General features: G+C 38.3%; 2 protein-coding genes across 2 annotated transcripts; one reads left to right on the top strand and one right to left on the bottom strand.

Annotated features, from left to right (window-relative positions):
- Window positions 1-5753: 5753 nt before the first annotated feature.
- On the bottom strand, window positions 5754-9929 carry LOC137298243 (protein FMC1 homolog). Its single transcript, XM_067830416.1, has 3 exons — window positions 9819-9929; window positions 7902-8042; window positions 5754-6101 (listed from the first exon to the last, which is right to left on the bottom strand). The coding sequence occupies exons 1-3, from the start codon at window positions 9882-9884 to the stop codon at window positions 5985-5987; spliced, it is 324 nt and encodes a 107-aa protein (XP_067686517.1). The 5' UTR covers window positions 9885-9929; the 3' UTR covers window positions 5754-5984.
- Window positions 9930-10119: 190 nt separating this feature from the next.
- Window positions 10120-25649, top strand: LOC137298496 (immunoglobulin-binding protein 1-like). The gene is made up of 10 exons (XM_067830784.1): window positions 10120-10331; window positions 10813-10925; window positions 11578-11662; window positions 12258-12376; window positions 13587-13722; window positions 15249-15318; window positions 16233-16333; window positions 18119-18270; window positions 19548-19690; window positions 21060-25649. Exons 1-10 carry the CDS (start codon window positions 10218-10220, stop codon window positions 21098-21100), a joined length of 1074 nt encoding a protein of 357 aa, XP_067686885.1. The 5' UTR covers window positions 10120-10217; the 3' UTR covers window positions 21101-25649.
- Window positions 25650-26016: the final 367 nt, after the last annotated feature.

Here is a 26016-nt window from a genome sequence, read left to right as displayed (position 1 = left end):
AAGTAGTGTGACATTCATCAGTGTACAAGTCACGTGCTCAGCAAGTAGTGTGACATTCATCAGTGTACAAGTCACGTGCTCAGCAAGTAGTGTGACATTCATCAGTGTACAAGTCACGTGTTCAGCAAGTAGTGTGACATTCATCAGTGTACAAGTCACGTGCTCAGCAAGTAGTGTGACATTCATCAGTGTACAAGTCACGTGCTCAGCAAGTAGTGTGACATTCATCAGTGTACAAGTCACGTGCTCAGCAAGTAGTGTGACATTCATCAGTGTACAAGTCACGTGTTCAGCAAGTAGTGTGACATTCATCAGTGTACAAGTCACGTGCTCAGCAAGTAGTGTGACATTCATCAGTGTACAAGTCACGTGCTCAGCAAGTAGTGTGACATTCATCAGTGTACAAGTCACGTGTTCAGCAAGTAGTGTGACATTCATCAGTGTACAAGTAACGTGCTCAGCAAGTAGTGTGACATTCATCAGTGTACAAGTCACGTGCTCAGCAAGTAGTGTAACATTCATCAGTGTACAAGTCACGTGTTCAGCAAGTAGTGTAACATTCATCAGTGTACAAGTCACGTGCTCAGCAAGTAGTGTGACATTCATCAGTGTACAAGTCACGTGCTCAGCAAGTAGTGTAACATTCATCAGTGTACAAGTCACGTGTTCAGCAAGTAGTGTGACATTCATCAGTGTACACGTCACGTGCTCAGCAAGTAGTGTGACATTCATCAGTGTACAAGTCACGTGTTCAGCAAGTAGTGTGATATTCATCAGTGTACACGTCACGTGTTCAGGAAGTAGTGTGACATTCATCAGTGTACAAGTCACGTGCTCAGCAAGTAGTGTGACATTCATCAGTGTACACGTCACGTGTTCAGCAAGTAGTGTGACATTCATCAGTGTACAAGTCATGTGCTCAGCAAGTAGGGTAACATTCATCAGTGTACAAGTCACGTGTTCAGCAAGTAGTGTAACATTCATTAGTGTACAAATCACGTGCTCAGCAAGTAGTGTAACATTCATCAGGATACACGTCACGTGCTCAGCAAGTAGTGTAGTGTGACATTCATCAGTATACAAGTCACGTGTTCAGCAAGTAGTGTGACATTCGACAGTATACATACAAGAGGCGTGGGCATCAACAAATCTCTTTACTTCGAGTTCAACAACTAGTGGATGAGAATGCGCATAGCAACCGTGTGATATTGAATGCTAATTCCACACAGATATTCTTTGGCCATAAAACACGACTCAGCTTGTCGCAAGAGGCGACTAACGGGATCGGGTGGTCAGGCTAGCTGACTTGGTTGACACATGTCATCGGTTTCCAATTGCGCGGATCGATGCTCATGTTGTTGATCACTAGATTGTCTGATCCAGGCTCGATTATTTAAAGACCGCCGCCATATAGCTGGAATATTGTTGACTAAAAACAATATAAAACTAAACTCATTCAAAAACTCACTCACAGATACTCTTATAGCAGACAGATATACCCGAACTGATTTTTAAATAATGTTCTTTTTCGCAACATCCACACATGACTATCGATTAATATAGCCTTTTGCCATACAGGTCTTGGTACAGTTTCGGTCGAATATCCTTGAGCATTTCCAGTGGCATTCAATATATACAGATATCGAATCTACCTATCAATATATAACGAGGACAAACACAAACAAAACTAGAGAGTAATGCAACACATATTCAATACACACACGCATAATTAATCAGAACATATGTACTGGCTGTTTATATATACACTAAACATACAATATATACTATTTTTGAACAGAGACAATAATTAGTTTTATTTTTTCGTGATAGTATGTTATATCCACAAGATAGGTAAAATCAAATAAAATGGAACCCAAACAATGTTTCATTCCAAGAGTGAGTGAGTTGGGTTTTACGGTGCCTGGGCATCACACATTGTACCCATGGGGGAGTCGAACCGGATCTTCGGCGTGACGATCGAACACTTTAACAACTGGACCACTCCGTCGTCCCTTCATTCCAACCGTTGAGGCAATCAGGACTTGCCAAATCATTCCAGACTTTAAGTTGTACCTCTTTAAGTTTGATTTCTTCTCTATTGTCTGAGACCCGTGAAGATCCCGGGGTAGAATAGGCCTTCAGCAACCCATGCTTGCCATAAAACACGACTCAGCTTGTCGTAAGAGGCGACTAACGGGATCGGGTGGTCTGGCTTGCTGACTTGGTTGACACATGTCATCGGTTCCCAATTGCGCAGATCGATGCTCATGTTGTTGATCACTGGATAGTCTGGTCCAGACTCGATTATTTACAGACCGCCGCCATATAGCTGGAATATTGCTGAGTGCGGCGTAAAACTAAACTCACTCACTCACTCACTCTATTGTCTGAGAGACAGACGGGTCATCGCCTTTGATACAAGGATACCTATAAAATCAGTTCAGTGCAGCCATTGTCCTTGTGGAATATTGTTTCCATAGGTAAAACCATGATTTAGGTGATCGTGGAAAGTTAGCTGTCGAGTGTACGCCAACAGTTCAGACGCTGCGATAGTCATGCGTGACTCTTGTTCAGATCATGGTCTAGCATACTGATTAAACTGTGCTTGTTGTGAATATTCGATGATGGGTGGATCTGTTGACCTGAATTAGGAGCTCGATCTGCTGGTATTATTGGTGTCGCGCCGCCATATCGGTTGTGGGGAGTTCAAGAAGGGCAATCATTGGTGTTAGGTTTTGATGATTCTGGTCAGGTACCTGTAGGTCATCTGTCCATTTTAGCCTGAAGAGCACATATAATTTAATTTTTAAATGACGAACAGGTATTATACTGACAGTCGAATGCTCCAGCTAGAAGACAGGGCGGTGGGGCAGGTTTCTGACAATGTGTGGAGCCGATTGCTGTTTTCACCACTGTGATTCTGCTGGAATAGCCGCGTATAACTATAGTATGTTTGCAGTGAAAACGTACCGATGAATTTCACTTTAAACAAAAAGAAAAATCGAATAAAGTGAAATTTAGATTGCGAATCCTCATAATTTAACCTTGCAAATTGAACATTTAAATCTCAGAATTTCATTCGACTTCGGATGAAAGTTGTTTAACAAACGACCATACTTCTCAATCGCTATTATTGGTTTGAAGTACAGGGGAGTGGGCACATTAAATGAAACACAGAGAACAAGTTGGGTTAGACTAAGTTAACGTGGATTCGTTTCACAGTTCCTACTACTGCGCTTACACCCTTGTAATACAAACCAATAATAGCGATTGAGAAGTATGGTCGTTTGAATCTATGATTGTTAAACACCTTTTATCACAGGCTGAATAAAATTCTGATATTCAAATTTTAAATTTTCAGTCGGTAAGGTGGATTTATGAGTGAGTGAGTTTAGTTTTACGTCGCACTCAGCAATATTCCAGCTATATGGCGACGGTCTGTAAATAATCGAGTCTGGACCAGACAATCCAGTGATCAACAACATGAGCATCGATCTGCGCAATGGGGAACCGATGACATGTGTCAACCAAGTCAGCTAGTCTGACCACCCGATCCCGTTAGTCGCCTCTTACGACAAGCATAGTCACCTTTTATGGCAAGCATGGGTTGCTGAAGGCCTATTCTACCCCGGGACTGGATTTATGAGGATTCGCAATCTTTATTTCACTTTATTTTCTTTACATTTTTGTTTTAAGTGAAATTCATCGGCACGGTTTCACTGCAAACATACAATAAACTCACTCGCGTTCTTATTTAGCCCACAAATACACGCATATTATTTCTCCCGTGATTTATTTTGATTTGTCGATACCATCCTCTTCCTCGTCAAAAATCTACGCATGTCTTTAAGAAGTAACCGTATATTAATGTGATAAACACAAGGCAAGTTATATCGTTGCTTTGAAAACACACAGACCAAAACATTGGTGTTTCTCTGTGGACTTCAGAACATAAACAACAGAAAATGAAAAAAAATCTTTGGTAATCACTCATTGTTCTGATTTTCAAAGCCACTGACCCTGATCATACTGGCCACTAAAAGTGGTTCACAAGTAACGTGCTGTTGGGCTACTGATATTAACTCAGTGTCTGAGGAAGTTAGATTTAGCGTGAAACACATTTACATTTTGACCTTTAATATTTATGTTGGTCCTCTAAGGACTCTATTGACCCATCTGAACCTGAATGTGCTTTGAACAAATCAATATTTGTTTTGCTTTTGTTCTGAAAACCTTGATAATATTGATGAATCCGTCGGAATGTCACACTTCAACTAAGCGATCCGGTTAACAGTTCGCAATTAATCGATCCATGGTGTCACATTCAAATGATTTTTGAAGCAAATGAACATCTTTCTAACTATACCAATTCTGCCCTGTATTGTATAGAGTGAATAGGGAGAGGCTTAGTGTGTGCGTGCGTACGTGCGTGGGCGCGCTTACCATTTATCCAACTACTTACTGCTAACAGACCAAGAATCAAGATTAAGTTGAATCTATAAGTCGTGATAGTGTTGGTGGCCCAGTCATCTCAAGTTCTTCAGTTCCCAGTGCCTAGTTGTATCCTAAGGGTCGCCATTGTTGGTTCGAATCCGGTTTGCCATGATTATGTGCTTGATCCACCGGACCAAGAAGGAAGTCAAAAACTCTATGGTCCTTGTTCCATTAACAGTGACCAGATAACATGTGTATCAAACTTTACCAATATTTCCACAAACTGCCCACATATACTCAATATATGACTAGTAAAGGTGATTATCATGCTGTTCCTCCTTTGCAAAACTGTGTAATCTTATTTCAAAAACTGTCTGATGTACATCGAATAAGCATTAGCCAGAGCCTGCTCGACTGTTACAACAATCAAAGAAATGTATGTAATTGAAGAATCATTAATTTCATGAAAAGGAATGTAATATATCAATCATATGTTAATTACTGCAGTATTTGATACTTGTCAAGAATGTTCAGAACTTGAGTTTCACAGGGAAGTTGAATTTCTCATTAATTAGTACCAACATTGCTCCATTGCAAAACTGCCCTAAATTTCGCTTTGTACTAGGCTTTCAAAATTTGTTGTTAGTCACATAACATGTTTGTCAAACTAATACATGAATAATGGTGATGACTTCTTTTTTATTTCATGAGAAAATTAGCCCTTTGATACACCTTGTGACGACGTCCAACTCGTACTTTGGATCATGGTCTTTAAACCTACACGAGTTATCTCCCTTGAATAAGAACTGCTATTAACTTCAGTTCAGTCAAAAAACAGTTCATTTCATCAGCTGGCGACATAAGGACCCATAACCAATGTGAATCTTACATTTGTATGCACTGTCTCCACTTCTTCTGTCAACTGAGTAATGATACAAATTAGAACTACCAGGCACCTGAACTTGTGACATACTTCAACTCTGACTTTTTATCAAGAACATCATGAAGGAACCGGTAGTCGTTTAGATCTAGTATGAGCTACAACTGCTTGTTTAACACCAAAGTAAGTAACACATGCCATGTGTTACTAATCTGGACTTGACAACAATGATTGATAATATGAGCAACATGGTTGGGGCATGGTGACATGTAAACCACAGTCAAGCAGTCTGATCTCCCGCTTTATCTTGTCATTTTTACGTCTTCGCTTTATCTTTACAATGTTATAGAAACATGATTTCACTTTACAGACATACACAATGCTGACCTAAAACATGATTTTCTACATTTCCTTACCAAAAAATAACATGACTCTCATCTATAACATGAAAAAACTGTATTAGGACTATATACATGTTCTAGCACAGACAGCATTTACAATCCATCTGTGTGTCTTGCATTATCTTCAATGACTTTGAAAACCACAAATATTACCAAACACAATTGTCTCAGTCATATTTCTAGACTAAATAGTGAATTCTGGCATGATTAAACCATACAGTCTCTGGACTGAACACATCAAAACATTATCACAAGTTCTGCCACTGCCATCATTTTGTCGGTTCTTCACCACTTGGTTCAAATTGTTTTGGCAGGCGGAGTCCAACCAAATGAGCACTTGATTCTAGGTCACGCTCACCGTGACCTTTGTACTGTGCACTGAGTTCCTGAAAATAAGAAAACATAATAATGTCACTTAAAGTGAAATTGGATTTATTGATGAACCTTTTCAATATTATTGAATATTACAGAGCAATAATCTTAATGCTGATATGGAGTATTATTACGTAGGCATATTTCTCCTGCTACCTCATTGGTCTTGAGGCAATCATGTGACCCTTAAAAGGAAAGCATATTGACTCCAACCCAGGTCCGACCAAAAGTCATACTGACTTGAGATCACTAAGACGTCAAGCTATGATGTCAGTCTATTGTTTACACGTCACAGCAATGTTGACATAACGTTATTAGTTTGTAGAGAAAATAAAAATACTTTTCTTGACTATATGGAAATGTTTTGGTTTTTAGAAGCATTTATTCAGCAATTACATACTAATTTGTGTTCGGTCAATATTACTTTTTGCGGGTCCATAAAAACAGGTATTGACCTCATCACCAGTCTATGATTGCAGTGTATGAAATAGCATCTTCCCGGCGTCCCGCTGCTTGCTAGTACATGGCACGTTTACAACTGTATTTTATAGCCAGCCCTGTGCACCAATACATTTTCCAAGGGTATATATTAGACCATCTCATTGACTAAGGGAAATATTTCGAAAATAATTTACTACTGTGGTAACTAGATGATGTCTGTATAGTTCATGATCAATCAAACCATCTTCCACAGATCAATAATCTGTATCTAATACTAAATGTGACTGGTCTAGAGAATGTTTTCAGCCAATAAATAATGTTGTTACCTCCCGCAGCAAGGGAGACAACTGACAATAAAAGAGATGCTGCCATAAGGAAATATGTTTTGGTTGTACTGACAAAACAAGAGCTCATGCACTGTTAGGCCAAATCAAGCATGATATGTCAGGTAAAAAACTGAAATTTTCTTACGTCTGTTTTTGTTAGTTGTCACAACAACCATGGGGCAAGGACAATCTGTTCACACTAAAAAGGCATAGAACGTTAACACATGTAGCACCAAGTCTTCCGAAGCCTAACTCAGGTAAGATGGATTCATTCTTCTGAAATAACAGTAAACTTAGCACAATAGGAGGACTAAGCCTACTGACCACTGAAAGCATAAATTCATGCTAGTACATGTAGTATATGCATGTGGTACAGATGTATGACAATTCAATTTACAAACTGGGCAATTTTGGCCAAACATCTCTGATAATGATAACTGTTATCCTTCTTAATTAAACTTAACATGGAGTTCAGTCCACACCATACGGTATTGGTAAAAGACACAGTGAAAAGGGCAACACTGCACTCATATTAAACATATTTATCAAGACAACATCAGTCTCGGTTTAAGATCTGTGTTTACTTGCCTGAAGGGTCTAATATCATCATTTTCAGCTGATTTGTGAACGAGTCATTGAGTTTAGTCATATACTTCACTCAGCAATATTCCAGCTATATGGCGGCAGTCTGTAAATAACTGAGTCCATACCAGACAATCCAGTGTTTAACAATACAAACATCGATTTATGCAAATGGGATACAATGACATGTGTCAACCAAGTCAATGAGACTGACCACTCGAATCTATTAGATGCCTCTTATGACAAACATGGGTTACTGAAGATCAATTCAAACCCGGATCTCCAAGGGTAGATTTGTGAATGAATATTTGGACTATTCAGAGTTAAGTACTGTACTAGACAAATTTACTAGATTCAGGATATGGACCAGTTGCAGAAGTTGATGATTAGATTTTGAGTACAGAGTCAAACAAACCAGAAGCCTACTAATCACTTTAATAAAGCTGTCTAGTTGTCAACTCTTGCCTCGTGTTTACGCCTATTCTGCAACAGTGACAGATAGGTGGCTCCCATATGCTGCATCTCATTCTGGCCACGACATATCTTCTCACTCGTCACCTGATGTCTGCGGAACTGATCCTTCATGTAGGAAAGAACTGGGGCATCCTGAAATGTAAAAGTATATTTGTAAATGTCGAAGCAAGCAGTGACATTTATGCATGGTAAGCACAAGTGATGCATTGATGGTAAAAAATTACTGCAAAGAAATGTATGACAGGCCATGTATGAGTGAGTGAAAGAATTTTACTCTGTTTTTAGTAATATTACAGCAAATATAATGGCTGGGGCACACCAGAGATGGCCTCTTCACATTGTACCTACATGGGGACTGAACCCTGGTCTTCGGCTTATTTTCACTTTTGACCCAAATTAATTATTCAAACTTACAGATTGTCAATACCCACATCATTTTAAATGCATTTCAACATCTCCTTCCAAACTTCAGGTAACACTACCTGCAAATAGTAATGTGGCACTCAGCTATGAAGAAATATGTGAGTTTAGCTTACGCCGCACTCAGCAATATTCCAGCTATATGGCTTCGGTCTGTAAATAAAAGATTCTGGACCAGACAATCCAGTGATCAACAACATGAGCATCGATCAGCGCAATTGGGAAGCGATGACATGTGCCAATCAAGTCAGTGAGTCTGACCACCCAATCCCGTTAGTCGCCACTTATGACAAGCATGGTCGCCTTTTATGGCAAGCATGGGTTGCTGAAAGCCTATTCTACCCTGGGACCAGTTAGAAGAAATAATGTAACTTGGCTTCATATTCTGTATGCCAGATATGCATGATTTAATTAATGTACAATATTATAAAAAGGCTCTGATGACATCTTAATTTTCTAACATCCATGACAATGTAACACTGCAGAAATGTTACTGAGAGAATGAAGTTAGTTTTATGCCCCTTTCAGCAATATTCCAGCAATATCATGATGGGAGACACCAGAAATGGGCTTCACACATTTCACCCATGTGGGGAATCGAACCTGGGTCTTCAGCATGATAAATCAGAATCAGTTCAGAGTCACAAACCATAGTGCTTGCATTCAGATCTTTGCTCTGCATGTAGAAGTTGGAAGAACATGAAACTTTCAAGGAGACCTTTGAGATAAAATTGCTATTTGCTAATTTTTCAACATACCATATTTCCACACACCATCTTGAAATTAAATGTGCAGGCAAAATAAGAGTGTTTTCACTTATCCTTTTAGTCAGATCTCACATCATGCATTGGCTACTGAATAAGGATTGTAACTTGGACTTAATGGCGTAAATAGTTTGGCATATTCACAATATTCTTTATTAACAAAGTCCAGACAATTGAGTCACTGTGAACGTGAGTACCACACCATACATTAATGTTTTGAGAATCCCCTTGCGGATATAAGTCCTTTGGACAACCCCCCCCCAAAAAAAAAAAAACAAAAAAAACACCATTTAGGACAGAAATCCAAAAGCTCGAAATGAAGCATGATAAAGAATGTTTATTGAGACATTGTATTTAGCCGACATCACATACACAATGACCACCTAACCGACATTACATTGGATACATTATGAGCAAGAAGTACTAAGGTAATTAATGAAGCCTTTTAATCCCTATCACTGATAATCTCTATTACCGATTCAATCAAAACATGTTACTAAAGCCAGTCACTCAGTAGTTAAACCCTATTTGGGGGTTTTGTCCACAGGTCCTTATGGGTTTTCGTCCTAGGGGGTTTTGTCCTACAATTTGAGTAGCAATGACATGTCGCCTGGCAGGACTGAAGTTGAGTTTTCACTATAAAACATGGAGACACTTTTCAGTCCACAAATACCCATTCAAGGGAGGGACTAAACATATTTCATTAATTAATTCCCGTCATTACTTTCGCATAAATCCTGTGCAATTCACGTAAAAGCTGCCTGTACAGATTAATGTTTACAGACGACATGCCGCCAGTGCCCGAGTTCCGCTGATATTGTTAGGAATAGTAGACGAAACGAAATTTATAAAATGTTTTTCTTTTAAATGACATCAGTTTCAGTCATATTTTACAAATTATTACATTTCAGAAACATTTTAAAATATTATCTTCTTCGTTGATTTATGGGTTTCATTTCAATTAGCGAAGGCTGATAGATCGTAATTCGTTCTAGGAAACATGTATATGATCCATCAAAGTCTCGTCTCGCAATAGTGTTTTCAAAATGGCAGTCAGGGGACGTAATGAGAACTTTGTATGAGTAACAGATTATCATAAACGTAAGGACCTGAAAATAGAAAGATGGCTGAAGCTCCCCAAGAAGGCCCTAAACTGTCAGATCTCTTTGAGGAAATCTGGAAAATCTTCAACTTTGTTGACACTTGTGACGAACCGCTTGCAGACGACAAAGTTCAGGTGATAAGGGGCGCATGTTGAACAGTCGCTTTAATTTAGTTGCGTTGAAGTAAGGGTCGATCAGTGCAAAATTTGTCCTTATCCTTTTGATGACCATTCCGATCAAACACACATGTACGATCCTTGGGGTTGGGCATGGGATGATACTTAGCTCCCAGACTAGAAACAGTTATGAAAAAAGTATTTTTATGTAAAATAAATCAACAAAATGATAAAGGAACCCATAATAACTCTTATTGACTCTATTGTGTCATAATGTAAAAACTTTTAAGGTATTGTGTTTTACTAGTTCAGTGTCATTTTAACCAGTTAACACAAGCTGATGTCAACAAACTGTTTAATTCAACCCCCAACTCTTGGTTCCCAGTGATGCATTTCTAAGAAATATCAATATTAGTCCTGACTACCAATAGTACTATGTTAAGACCAAACAAATAATTGTTATAAAACTCATAATATGGTCCGATATTTTGTCTTGCAGGATAAAATATATTTTGGTGTGCAGAAATGTGAGAAAGCTGTGCATATGACAAATGAACTGTCCCTCTTCAGCGACAATGAAAGCCTTGATGAAGTAGCATCTTCTGAACTGAAGTAGGTTGTTGTATTTAGTTTTGTCATGAATACTGTTCTAGCTTACTCTCTTTTTCAGTTTTTTAGACATATTCAAAATATGAAGCACACTTCTGGTATCCTATCAATGATACCTATGGGAGCTACATGTCATGTTGAATGTTGTTCGGTTTTGTTAATTGATATTCCATGAATTTATGAAAGCATTATTTCAGGGAGCAGTCCCCTGTTGTTTTAGAAAGGTGACAAAATCTTAAGCATGACAAACTTAAGAACAGTCACTAAAGAGTAAGTGAGTAAAGTTTTAGACCCCACTGAGCAATATTCCAACAATATGGTTTTGGTCTGTAAATAGTCGAATCGGGACCAGACAGTCAAGTGATCAACATCATGAGCATCGATCTGCGCAAATGTGAACCCAAGTCTGACCAGCCGATCTTGTTCGTCGCCTCTGACGACAAGCATAGTAACCCTTTGTTGCAAGCATGGGTTGCTGAAGGCCTGTTCTATCGCAGATCTTCACTCAAGTAGGAGTAGTACAGTAACACTCAGACGAAAATGTTAAATATGCTGCCTTTCCTAGTATTTAACAATGATAGATTTTGATAAACAAGATAAACTTACCATACATTAAAATAACAGTACATGGCCACTGGAATGTTCCCTGTTTCAGATACATGTTGTTGCCAGCACTATTAGGTTTCTTCACATATCAGACAACCAGAGCAGAAAGACTTCCACTCGTCAAGAAGGCTCGGGTATGGTTTCTAGCTTTTTTTTGTCATACGTCATGTTATTCATTGATTTATGAAGGCATTGTCTCCATGGGTTCAGAGGTCAGGTTTCTTCTTCTGCTTCCATAGTGTAGTGAATGGAATGTCTACCCTGAGAGCAGAATACTGGTGGTTTAATTCCCAGCAGTGTCTTGGAATAACACTTGTTATTGCCCTGCCTGTTGTGATTAACTGCATTCATGATCAACTGCAGCATGGTGCCACATGGTTAGTAGCCAGTGTCAGTCCATACTTGTACAAGTAGCCATGCAATTGTGCCCACATGCTTGCTTCTGCAAGTGCAGTTACCTTGTTCTTGATGTTGAACCTGTCCTCACCATCAACAGGTCTGTGAATTCTATTTTACTTGTAGATCCTACATCAACAGATTGATCTTTCAAATACTTAAAAATGTTAAACCAGTTTTTGTGCATATTTCTTTTTGGTATCTATAGTAAAGTGTAAATTTGCCCTCAGCAAAATATAAAATAAAAAAAAAAAAACTGTTCGAATTAATTCAGTCTGTGTAATTAGAATTAGTAAAGTCTTACCTTAATTGTGTGAATATTTCATTTTACAGTTGTTCTTCACTGACTACTTAAGACTTTGTAAGAACTATGAAGTGACTGACATTGATGTGGGGTCTGTCGATGAAGATGGGGAAGATTCTGCCGCAAACATGAGTCTTGCAGCACCAAGGTGACAGAGATCTCTTCATGGTGCTCACAATATTTCTGAATTGAGCAATTGTTCCTTACTTTGTGTTATTATTTGTCTGATGCTGCACAGCAGGAGTACAGTTAGTTGATTGCCGGGGTGTAGCTACCGTTATTTAAAAAACAAAAAAACAGGCTTGCGTATGATTTTTGCTGAAAATTTGATTGTTTTTTTTCCTTTCCTTGCCAATACTAACTAACACGTTATCAGTACAATTGAAAAAATGGTAATCTTTCTGTGAATCATAATTTTTCCAGTATTTATTGATAACAAAGCATTACCAATACATTATACAGTGACCATGAACAGTAAATATGTTACCCGTCATATCGAAAGTATGAAAGGTATCTCTGTTAGAGTGATGATTGTGTTTCCATCGGCATGTGTATGAATGGTTTGCTACAATCATGAATCATAACTGAAATGCATGTATTTAGGTATTTACAATCACCCCTTTAAGTTCATCGAAAAGTATTCTTTGCACCATTCTTTAGTCATTCTGCAATTGTTTAGGTGGAAATAATCCGGTTTCAAAAAGGTCCTTTTTGCAACCCATTGGGCAATTGCCCCAAAAATTGTCTTGTTTTGCGCGCCTGATTGTGGTCCATAGTTAATCGAGTCTGAATCAATGATTGACATGAACATTGATCTATACAAGTGAGGTATGATGGACTCTCTGTAATTACATACAATGGGTGCAGAAGACCAGTGTTAACCCGAATTATCACAGGATTCAGAATTTCAGCAAACTTCACCACTGCCTCTTGTTCTTCCAAAATTACCATGGTTACAGTTTGATAATTGATATGAAAATCGTGATAAAAGTGTAGAGATTTGGAACAGCAGTGTAAATGTGTCTAATGATGGTTGTTTTGAAGTTTTTGACAAATGGTAAAGTAGAATATATTCTGCAGAAATTGTTAGGCATTGGGAGGAGATTATTGAAAACTACAAACACTATTTAGTCATGTATTAGTGGATGTCTCTGTGTTTTTGTAATTCTTTAAAAAAGATCCAGATTAATGTAATTGAATGCTATACTATAAAGAGTCCACTGGTAACTTTCAGTATAAGACATTATGCATGTCATAATGGGATAGTACATATCTGGATATAAACCATATTTGAGATAGATGATAGTTTGTTTGAAATCAGTTAAACAGTAATTAATACCAGGGTACTTATTGATCAGAGGTATGGACCTGAAGGCGATGGCGAGCACACGGCAGTCAAAGATTGAGCAGTTCCGGAAGAAGAAGGAGATGGAGAAGAGAATGAAAGAGCTACATGAGTTGATGGAGAAGGAGACAGTAGAAGAAGAAATCAAGGTAAGAAGTCCGTTTTTTGTGTCTCCTGCTCTGATATTGTCTGTACGATGCAAAGGTACAGTGTATGAATAACATCTGCCCGGTGACCTGCTGCATGCTAGTTACATGGCGGGGTTACAACTATATTTCATAGCCACCCCTGTGAGCCAGTCCATTTTCCATGGGTCTATATTTTACCATGTCATCACCTATGGGTGATGTTTTGCAAATAGTTTACAACTGTGTTAGCTAGATGACATCTGTATGTATAGTTCATGATCAGTCAATCCGTACCTTCCACAGATCAGCCTACCCTTTTATCTATGATTGACAGTTTCATGAAAAGTGTCTTACCCTCTGCCTGCCAGCCCCAGTGTCTGACTGAATATTTCACAATGTCTTTGTATGAAAATGTTATTTGCGGCATGTGACACTTGTTTGATGTTTATAGATCTTTTGTTTGTTCTCATATAATGTTAATAATTTCAATGCCAGTTAAAAGGAAATGCTTGTTTAACTTTATTCTGTGGGTCCTGTGAATTTTCAGTGGGTCAGACAGACATCTGAAACTTGCAGGATCCAATGTCCTTTACTTTTAAACACCATTGTGAACACTGGTTTGGTCTAAAGAAAGAATGTTTTCAGTGACCAAGTTGTTTTTGTTAAATTTGCAGTTGCACATGTTTTCTTTTCGCATGGCGAGTTACAAATCCCCTGTGCTCATTGCACGAATAACATGCAGAGGTCATTCTCGCTAAAGATACTGACCATTCTGACTTTGCCTGTTTGTCTCATTCAGATGGCAATGACACTAAATAAATCGACAGGACCAGCAGGTTATGCTTTGTGAAATTTGCTTTTGCATATGTTTAACGTTAAGTCACTAGAAGTAATTCTTTGATAACATTATTTTAACACCTAACCTCAGTTTCGTATTTTAAATACAGGGCTGGTTACATGTTCACAGGGCCAGCAACATTTTTCAGTTATCAGCCCAGTGGGTTTCCTGTTTTTGTTAGGAGTTCCATGCACTCAAAGGTGGCATAAAATTATACTCTTTCACTCCTGATGAATGGAATAGATTATGCATTATACATGAACATAGCCCATCTGCTTTGGAGAGGCTTGCTTCATATATTAAAAAATAACAACAGTAGCTTTACACATTTTGAGCGTAGTGTCCCCGTTCCATTATCTTTAGTAGTGAAATGCTGCCACCCCAGTGTGTGCATGAACTCTGTACATTTGTAAAGGCAAAAGACTGCTACATCCTATTCATTTTATCTTTTTGATCTCATGTTATATGTAACAAGCAATTTGAAACAGCATTTCAGCAGAGTTATATTTGACATGTCTACTCATTTGTTTTGACATATGTATGTGTATCAAAGTGAAAAAAACTGCCGTTACTAAATATCCTTTCTGCCGTGTGTATACATATAAATCTATTTTGTCTTACGTACAAGAGTGTCCATTTTGCCTTGTGTATTGTCCTTTATGTATTGTGTACACGTCTATGAAAACTACCTCTTGCTGCATGTTTGCAGAGAGAATACTACACTACAATGTTGAAGCAGTGGGTGTCTCGCTGTATGGAGGAGATAGACAGTATTAACAGTAAGTCCAAGTCCTACCACCCACTCCACAGCCCATGATCCCTGATACACTAACACTCATCCCTTCCTATGGTTTCATCCAGGTGCTACAGATTGCCATAGACTTTGAAACATAGGGCGCCATAGTCTACAATTTTCCATCTGATTTCTTAGGCATTGTTGATGACCCTGAGTTACAACATTTGTGTTCACATTATCTGTGGGTATCACCTGAATTCCTTGGGAACAGGGTGAGGCAGACCTGCATGGAGGCTGCACAGAAAGTGTACAGAAATTGTACATACATCTTACGGAGAATGTATGGTGATTGTGCGATGGCAGTGCAAATATCCCTCAATCCTATGATCCATTAGTGTTCAAAATCTTGCTGCCTTAGTCCTTAGTGCAGTGCTACCCATGGACTAAGAATTTAAAATGTTTTCATATTTGTCAAATTTTGCTGTTTGAAAAAATCGTAGAGGCTATGGTTCCCAGAGAATCGTGTGATAACTGCACAGCAACTGCATGGAAATGAAGCTTTGGGCAGGCTAAATGTAAACCAGGCATTACGACTTTAGGCGTATATGCATGGACTGTAGTGACAAATACCTGTCTTAGTTTCTCTTACTTGAAGGCTTATTATTATACAAATACTCATACAATGTCCTTATTGGCCAATGGGATGGCTGCATCATCCAAACCACTGTATTTGGCAATCTAGAGTTGGGTCCCATGGGAATGACAGAAATTTCAGATTCTGAGTCAGAATCCACATTTGACTGTTTCTAGGTCAGTCAAAACCATACTCATGCGTTTTCATTTAGGTTTTCCTGGTGCCCCACTTTAATAATTCTTGAAAACTTTTGAGAGTGGGGATAAACTCACTTAATCATTGAGTTCAAACACTGTTCACGTTTCTAACATGCTCTTTTACAGCGGAAATTCCTATATTAGAACACATGGCAAGGATGAAGGCAGAACAGAAGAAACATCCAAATGAACACAAGAATGAACATCCTCCGAAGAAACAACTTAAAGTAAGGGGTTTTTAATTTTATGGGGATAACAAATGAATGTTGTATAAAGATGACACAGTTCAATATTTGCTCATGAAATTTATGCATTTGAAGTTCTTTTGGGTCTGGGCATATATAACTCTACGTGATCATAGATAATACAGATTTTGAGGACACAGAACAACTATCTGTAGATGTGGGTCAGCTTATCTCCAATTAACACTTTCATCAAATATTGTTTAGGTATGTTGGGGATGGAGGGTCATGAAAAAATGTTGCATAAATTTTGGAGTCAGCTTCTATGAAATGGAACTATTTTTCCTTTCTTTTTGTGAATGGCCAGTCCCTAATGGCTCCTTTACATAGTTGTACAAGATATATAAGATGTTAACGATGTTGAAGCTGATTCCGATTTATATCATTCAGATGTCACAGGTTCCGGTCTTGAAATGTCCAAAGGACAACAAATGGGGATGAGCAACGTCGCTTAAGATGTGAACCAGTTTATTGCCTGTGAATTAACAAGATTACATTATAAAATGTTGCACATCCAACATAGTTGGGTGATGACATGGAAGTTGAATATATGTAATATGAATACATAGGCAATAAAGAATACAACTGTAGGTAGAAGCTTGGAATGTAATAATTATGCTATGATTGTATACTTACACATAAAATATATATGACGTAACGCATTAGCGCTTTGTGTAGGATATTTACATCTGATGTGATGTCACTCATTAACGTGCAGTCAACATAATATAAAATTGATGATTTGGTATACTGTAGATTTATAATCATAATGATTAATCATTCACACACTGTCTTACGTGTAGTGCTTGTGCTTTAAGTTAGTAAGTCATGGGCTGAAGAAAGTTTATATTACTCGGTCGCGATTTATTACTAACTGAACAAAATGTTATTACATTGCATACTAGCAATGATACAGATGTAGAGAGGGTGCTTACCTGTGAATTAACAAGATTAATTATAAATGCATTAAATACATTATAAAATGTTGCATGTCTGACATAGTCACGGGCATGGAACATACATGATTTGGCAGGTAGCCAAGTACAGGTGGCATGTACAACTTTCTACATGTGGACAGTGGAGAAGCAGCCTTGTCGTGAAATAAAAAGGAAATAGAAGGCTGTTGGTGACACAGATACTGACTCTTGGTTTAGGTTTTTAATGCTTTTATGGACCAGATGAAACAGTAATGATTATTCAAGATTTCAATGTAACAACAAGTGTAGCGCGTGACCTCCATTGTAAGAAAGACCTGTGAAGATCCGGGTTATAACTGATATTCAGCAACCCATACTTGTTGTAAGAGGCACTAATGGGATTGGGAGGTCAGGCTTGCTGGTTTGGTTGACACGTGATCATGTCCCAATTCGGTAGATAAATGCTCAATCACTGGATTGCCTGGACCAGACTTGGTTATTTACAGACTGCTGGCATATGGCTGGACTATTGCTGAGTGCAGTGTAAAACTAAATTCATTTACTCGTTATATGAAGAAATCTTGATGTACTAGAACTGTTTGTGTAAATGTACACTCTCGACTGGAGGCATGTTCTTCTGGGTCAAAGAAACTTATATGATTAAACTGACACCCCTACCCACCACCCACCCGTCAATCTGAGAGATATTACCCAAAGACTGAATTCTCTATGGAACGTTTTGCGTAGGGAGGAAAGATCTCAAAAGTCATGGTAGATGTTATAAACGTGTAACTGTGTTGTTCGCACCCTCCTTGTTATTTTAAAAAAAACCTATGTTCTCTTTATTTTCCAGCCTGTCCGTCCATTCATATTGACCAAAGACATGGTGCAGAAACAGGTGTTCGGTGCCGGCTATCCAGCAGTGCCTACATACACCATTGAAGAGTTCTATGAGCAGAAGCTTGCTGATGGCACATTCCACCCTCCAACATCTGGGATCGGGAAGTAAGTTTGGACATTAAAGTAATACTCCGAGATTGATAAGTCTGATATGACATATACATTCCTTATTACTCGCCCGTTGAAGATACTGCAGTGTAATATTTTCACTTAAATATTACACTAGTGTAATACCGCTTGACGTATGACGTCAAAATGGTTCAAAGTTGTGACGTCACAATGCTAATGTTGATGTCGCGATTTTACTAGACCTTGCTTGACTTGAAAGCTGAGAGTCCTCACACTGTAGGCAATTTCGCCGCAGTTTCTGTCAATTTATGTTTGCGAGTAATAAACAGAATAGTATTTTCATTAAACTCGTTAAAGATCATTAACTCGTTTAATAAAAGTGGTATTACACGGAAGGTCATTTAGTGTCCTCTGTAAATTACATGTTATTGTTGCTTCTGTTAAACATAAATCTTTTTTACATTTCATGGGTCAAATCAATGATTGCTGAAGTAAGAATGTGGATTCATTGAGTGAGTGAGTTTAGTTTTATGCCACTTTTAGCAATATTCCCGCAATATCATGGCAGGAGATACATGTACCAGATATGGGCTTCACGCATTGTACTCGTATGCGTAATCAAACCCTGGTGAAAAGTGAGTGCTTTAACCACTAGACTTCCGTAACGTCCCGACATTTGTTGTGGAGAAACTGATGACAAACAGAGAAAACATGGTGGCATATAGTGACACCATTGTGACAAATAGTGACATATAGTTAGAAATAGTGACAAGGTGATACATAGTGACAACAAGGTGACAAATAGTGATATTGTGGTAGTGACAACATTGAGACATTGACAAATTGTGACATCTGACAAATAGAGAGAACATTGTGACAAATAGTGGCAAGGTGACCAATAGTGACGACAAGGTGAGATGTAGTGACAAACAGTAACAAGGTGACATATACTGACAAATAGTGTCATGAGGGTGACAAATAGTGTCATGAGGGTGACAAATAGTGACAAAGTGCCATGTATTGACAAATAGTGACAACAAGACAAATAGTGACAACATTGTGACATTGACAAATTGTGACATCTGACAAATAGAGAGAACATTGTGACAAATAGTGGCAAGGTGACCAATAGTGACGACAAGGTGAGATGTAGTGACAAACAGTAACAAGGTGACATATACTGACAAATAGTGTCGTGAGGGTGACAAATAGTGACAAAGTGCCATGTATTGACAAATAGTGACAAGAAGACAAATAGTGACAACATTGTGACATGATGACTACAAGTGACACCAAGGTGACTCTGTCTGCAGCATGAGTCTTCAGGACCGGGCAGCTAACCCAGAGGTTGCTGCTGTGGAGGAAGAGAAATACATGACCGAAGAAGAACGGAAGGTGGAGACAGACGACCCTGAAGAGCTACAGAGGAAGAGAGAGCATGATGACTGGAAAGATGGTGAGTTGTGTCAATAGATGTTCTGAGGGCTAGCTTACTATTAGATGATATGTGACCATGAGTGCTGTGGCAGTGATTTATTTTTGACATATTATGCTGCAGACAGTTCTAACCACTTATCTAAAATAGATTTTAGCTCTTGACCAGTGTTTGGCTTTACCATACATAACTGTGAGAAACTTTCACAGAATTGTTTCCCTTGGCAGACAGGTTCTTGATTCAGAGAGTGAAAAACTTGTTTACGTTTAAATACGCTTTTTATTACTCTCTCGTGGCAGATGCTACATTGTAATATATTTACAGCAGTATTGTAATATATTTACGGCAGTATTAAACTAGTGTAATACAGCTAGACGTATGGAGTAACGGTTAACTGTTATGACGTCACAGTGCTAATACCTCCATCACAAATACTCACAATGTTCTCTGACCTTGCTTGACACGCGGAAAGCTGAGTGACTTCACACGGTAGGCAGGTTCTGTCAATTTCTGTTTGAGAGTGATAAACAGAATACTTAGCACCCTTCACAGAAAAAAAACATTTTTATAATACATGTGAAAGACTTATTATGAAACGAGAGAAATCATTTACTTGTTTAATAAAGAATGAAGTGACATTACATGGGAGGTCATTAGTGTCCTGCTGACAAATAGGGAAACTTAATTAAAGTGAATTGGGATTCAAACCTACAATCATAGAGATCAGGCTTACCTAAGGGATACAATTCTGCAGAGCAAATTGAACACAGTGTGAGAAATAGCCTCTGGTCTGCTGGCCTATGGCTAGTAAAAATTCATTCAGGACAGCAAATCTCTACAGTCACTGGCCCCACTGGCTCGTTAATTTTCATGAGGTCATTTTGTAAATACATGTATATGACTCTCTCTGACTTGTTGTGATACTCTTTTAAATCATGCAAGATTATGGTTCTCCTCGGTAATCTCCAGCGTGTACGTTCTGATAAATCTCTGCTAATAAGTACCCTTGATGCATCTACAGCTTGGGCTGCTAGTTTTATTACCTCCCTTGGCTGGCTTTTTATCCAATTAGGTGTAATAGTTCAGGTTGAAAGTGTGCTTTATTACACTATACATGGTGGTAGAACGAACTGGTTTTCTTGAGTATATACATAAATATCAATACCTGTATTGCAATATAGAACTGTACGATCTTTAGCCAACATACAGCTCTTGTTGTGCTTGAATCAGTTTGAGAACACACTGAATCAGATTCTAACCTGAACAATATTTCATGAACAATTGTTATTATCCAAAATGACTTAATTCAGTTTTTATGGCCATTTTGTCAAACACTGAAAACAAATAATAATCAGATATTTACATGTGTGATTTTCTGAATTTTTTTCAGATCATAGACGTGGATGGGGAAATAGAAAAAACATGTTGTGAGGTTGTGCAAAATCTGTTCACACTGACAACGAATGCTCACTCAGGCTATCATGTGAACGTTTTGATACCAGTCTGACAGTACTGAGCAAGGAAAAAGAGGAGTGGTGTTAATGACTGTGTTGGTGCCTCGGAGTTGTCTCCCCTTGTAGATTGCTTACAGGACAAGTGACATCTCACTAAATTGGAACTGATTCTGAAAAGTGAAAGTGGGAATGTAGCAGTGGACTTCAACTGTCAACAGTCAACTGTCATCTTGAGAAAATTCACAGAGCAATTTCGAAATTTGTACAGGAATACATGAGGTGCTGGTGATATATTCTGCAGAAGTTATGCTCAAGGAAATCAAAACTTGATAGAAGATTCATGAACTATGCATGTTCATCCAGTGTGCTCAATAAACAATTTCGAGTGATATGATGTTTGGAAAGAAATACAATTAAGGATCATTGCAACTGCACCTTTGTGCCATCACATCCTCCATCATGTCAAGTCAGAGCTCTCGTCATCTCACGTGTTGATTCCTTGTCCAGATTCAAGTATTTACAGACCGCCATATAGCTGGAATATTGCTGAGTGCTGCATAAAATTAAACTCACTCAATTGTCATCTGATGGAGAGTCATCCCAATACTGCAAAAATTCAATTCCAAGTTTTCTAATCATGCAACTTCAGAACATTAACATTCAGAACAACAGTGTGACCTGTATGATGTGAACTGTGTGACTGACGCAAGGATCAACATTGGAAAATGAAAAGATTCTTCACAGCCCATTGGAAGTACAGTCATAGCCTAAAGATTCTTGGCCATTTATTAGACATTCCAGAATATGTTTTGGTCAGATCTGAAATTTTAGAGTTGTCAGCTTTGGTTTTTAAATGTTAAGTCATAATGGTAATCTGTCAAAGTTCAGACAGGATCTGTGACTGGATATTCTCTGAGCCACTGAATTCATTTTTGTGTTGCACTCAGCTATATTTTAGTTATGTGTTAGTGGTCTGTAAGTAATCGAGTCTGGACTAGACAATGCAGTGATCATCGATCTACACAAATGGGATACGATGATGTGTGTGACCACCTGATCCTTTTAGCCTCTTACAACATTCATGGGCTACTGAAAATCAACTCTGACCTTGATCTTCACTGCAGCATTTAAGATAGATATAAAGGTTTATTTATCATGTTGGTCAAACAAGTCAGCAAGCCTGACAACCTGACCCCATTAGTCGCCTCTTACGAGAAGCATGGGTTACTGATGACAAATTCTAACTCGGATCTTCACAGGAATCTTCATGGATCTTCTGACATGACCTCTGATAGGATGTACAGCAACAGCAAGCAGTAAGACCTGGTTTTGATGGGACTGATTACAATTTAATTTTGATGTATTAGCGCTAAGATTGCATTATCAAACACGTCAGTCTAAGTAAACTTAGCCTCAGTACTTTTTGTTACACTCCACTTCTGAGTGTAACAAGCCTTATGGGAGGTCGCGTCAGGTAACCTTTGAGACTGACCAATCAGATCACAGCTTACCAAATCTCGAAAGTGGACATTCGCACATACCTTTGGAACTTTTTATCTCGAAAAAGTTCATACCTAAACAATTCTGCTATTTAGCATGTGATCACATCTCGGCGTACGTACAACCATCACGGTGTACGTACAACCATGACAACGGTGAGTACACAGTCTCTGAAAACAGTGTTTTTGGCAATATTCAAGGATGTCATCTTGCAAAAATATTATTTAATGGTAACCATGTCAGCAGAAACCCCAAAACGTATATATACTGCAGGTCAATTAACTGTGTTATATGCAGATTTTTGTTTGTGGAGATGTCTGTGTCAGTGACCTCAATATTTTGTAAGTCCCTCTAATCCCTAAGTAGTAGCCGTTGTCTGATTGGTTAGATCTATTTAACTGTCTCACTATTGACTGGACGGTCATACGTCGCTCTTAGGTTACGTGACGCTGCTAGGGTTTGATAGACTCAGTAGTGGAGTGTAACGAATAACTCTGAGACTAAGTTTACTTAGACTGTCGAACATGTGTAAGTATTGCTAGTGAAAAGTGTGTCCTCCATCTCAGGTTGAACTGTAACTCAGTTTAAGATCTTGGAGGGTCCAATAACATGTTTTTATTGATCTTGTACATTTATAACTGTCATCATAAAAAATCAACTTGATGAAATTTTGTTATATTTTCATATGCCGGCATACTGATGTGATGTTACATTTCAGTGTAACAAGAAATTCTGTGAATTTGAAAACAATCTGACATATGGCTTTTTCATTTTTGGAATATTGTCAACATTCTTCTGAGATTGTCTTCATATCATTTCATTAATGTTACTGTCAAGTTGCCCTGCCACGTGCCATATCCCAGTTGTGCAGATCGTTGCTCGTGATATCAATCAGTGGATTGTCTGATCTGGAGCTAGTTACTTATAAACTACAGGCATGTGGCTGGAATAGTGCTTAGTATTGCAATAAGATGATTAAACAGCAGCAAATTGTTGTTCTTTTAGGTGCACTGGTGAATTGTTACAGTATTTATATCCTGATATCTTTTCCATTGTCTGCTCTCTATTGTCTGTTTTCAAGGTACAGATTTGCATAGTTTTATGTTCATGCTCCTGGCTTTGGATACAGATGCTGTGGAAATGGCATTTAAGTTCTTCAAAATGGCTGCAAGGCAGCCATCTTCTTTCCTCGTCAGTCTGTTTTCTTGTTTTAACCCTTGTAGTGTTCATGTTGTGAAAAAAGTGCAAAAATGGCAGAGCCAGAAGAACAAATGTCCAGTTATTTTGAGGCTAATGTCCAAATAAATCTCCTGAAAGAGTAAACATTATTGAACTGCAAAGGATTTTTTAAGGCTTAATCTTAATATATGCTTACTAATTGGCCTTGTCTGTCATGAGATCTTTGAGCATGAAGGATTGATTAATAAGAATGCCAGCTTTGTGTGAAATTGCTGCTGTTGCTTTGAGATATAACATTAAGGCTGTGATATTTGTCAGGATGAGAGCAAGTGAGTTGGGTTTATTCATGCTTTAAGTGTGACAGGGCAACTTTCAGGTTAAAACATTTGCTTGTCAAACTGAAGAAGTGGGTTCCATTCCCCACATGGGTACAGTGTGTGAATCTGATTTCTGGTGACCCCTGTCGTGATATTGCTGGAATGTTGCTGAAAGCGGCATAAAACTGAACTCACCCACTCGCTTGCTCACTCATCCTTGCTGTGAGTATTACAGTAAAATCATGTCATGTCAGCATTTTGTGGATGGAGATCTGAAGTGAAGCAAGTGTGATGCATTATTAACATTTTCATTAACAGTGTATTCTCATATATTTTTCTCCATATATTTCTTTTAAATACCTGTTGATAGTAACCTACTTTAATTATTTGATTCATTCATTTGGGGTATAGAATCCCTAGTTCATTTGTATTTTTGCCGGTGAGAATCATAAATGAAAAGAATATTTTCAGCAATTGTTACCAGCTTTAGAAGATTATCACTAATGCATGATGGGAATGCTATATGAAGAATGATCTAGTCTAGATGGATCAAACTGCTTGAACCTCATTCAGATATCAAGTAGGACATATTACAATTAGATATTTCCTTAGTTTGACGGGCAAATTAATTTTACTGCTGGTCACATGCTACTGCTGGTCACATGCTTTCATACTTGGATTCCATTTAACTGTTCTGTTCCACTCTTAACAGGACTAGAGACCACATTGTGAAATATGCATCATGCCGCAAAGTGCATATAACTTATAAGAATACCAGGTCACCTTCATGGTCGTGGCTAAGGGTGTATTTGTTTGGACATCATACAGAATAATATCTTTATCTGTGATCAGATTGAAGGCGCTGGTGAATAGGCCTTGTCGATAAACTGTGACCACCATCAAGACAACCTAATGTTAGCCATATCGATGTGTTAGGGCCACCATTCAGACCGAATAGTAATCGCCATATCTGCCAGAGCCACCATTCAGACCAGCTATTATTAACCATATCTACCAGGGCACCATTCATACCACCTATTAATAGCCATATCTTTCAGGGCCTCCATTCAGGCAACCTATTAAAAAATAGCCATTCTACCAGGGCACCATTCAGACCAGCTATAAGTAGCCATATCTGTCAGGGCCACCACTCAGACCATCTATTTATATCCATATCTACCAGGGCACCATTCAGACCAGCTATTAATAGCCATATCTGTCAGGGCCACCATTCAGACCATCTATTTATAGCCATATCTACCAGGGCACATTCAGACCAGTTATTAAATGCCATATTTGGCAGGGCTTCATCCAACTTATTAATAGCCATATCAACCAAGGCCACCATTCAGACCATCTGGTAATAGCCATATCTTTTAGGGTCACCATTCAGACAGACAGACAGATTTCTTTCTGTAATTCTAGGCCAAAGGCCAATAATACAAAATACAGACACATCGGTACATCATGTTGTACATGTTTAAGTGAATTAGATACTGTGTATATAATGGATAAAATGTTGTGATATCAGATTTGACTCGTACTTTCTTTGTATGACAAAGGAGACTTCCAAGACACATTAATGTGTTAATGTTGTTGCTAGAAACTATATACATGTAAATGTATAAAGGCATTATCTAATGCAGTGGAAGTTGTCAATACCGGCATCTGTCCAATCTGGCAAGTTGTCAACACTGGCATAAAATCTCAGTCGCATCCATGGCTTGTACTTTTATTACTAGATCTTCAATCGGGCACATTGTCTAAACTGGATAATTTCTTCAGTCCCAGCGAGTGCCAGTTTAGACAGCTTCCACCGTATCTTCATATCTCTCACATATTGACAACTTGGTACAAAAATGCAGGCACAATGTTAACATCATGTTGTACATGCTTA

The sequence above is a fragment of the Haliotis asinina genome, chromosome 10, assembly GCF_037392515.1.
Source record: "Haliotis asinina isolate JCU_RB_2024 chromosome 10, JCU_Hal_asi_v2, whole genome shotgun sequence".
Classification (NCBI taxonomy): domain Eukaryota; kingdom Metazoa; phylum Mollusca; class Gastropoda; order Lepetellida; family Haliotidae; genus Haliotis; species Haliotis asinina.
Note: the sequence above shows the minus strand (reverse complement) of the source record. Positions and strands in the feature narration are given on the sequence as shown.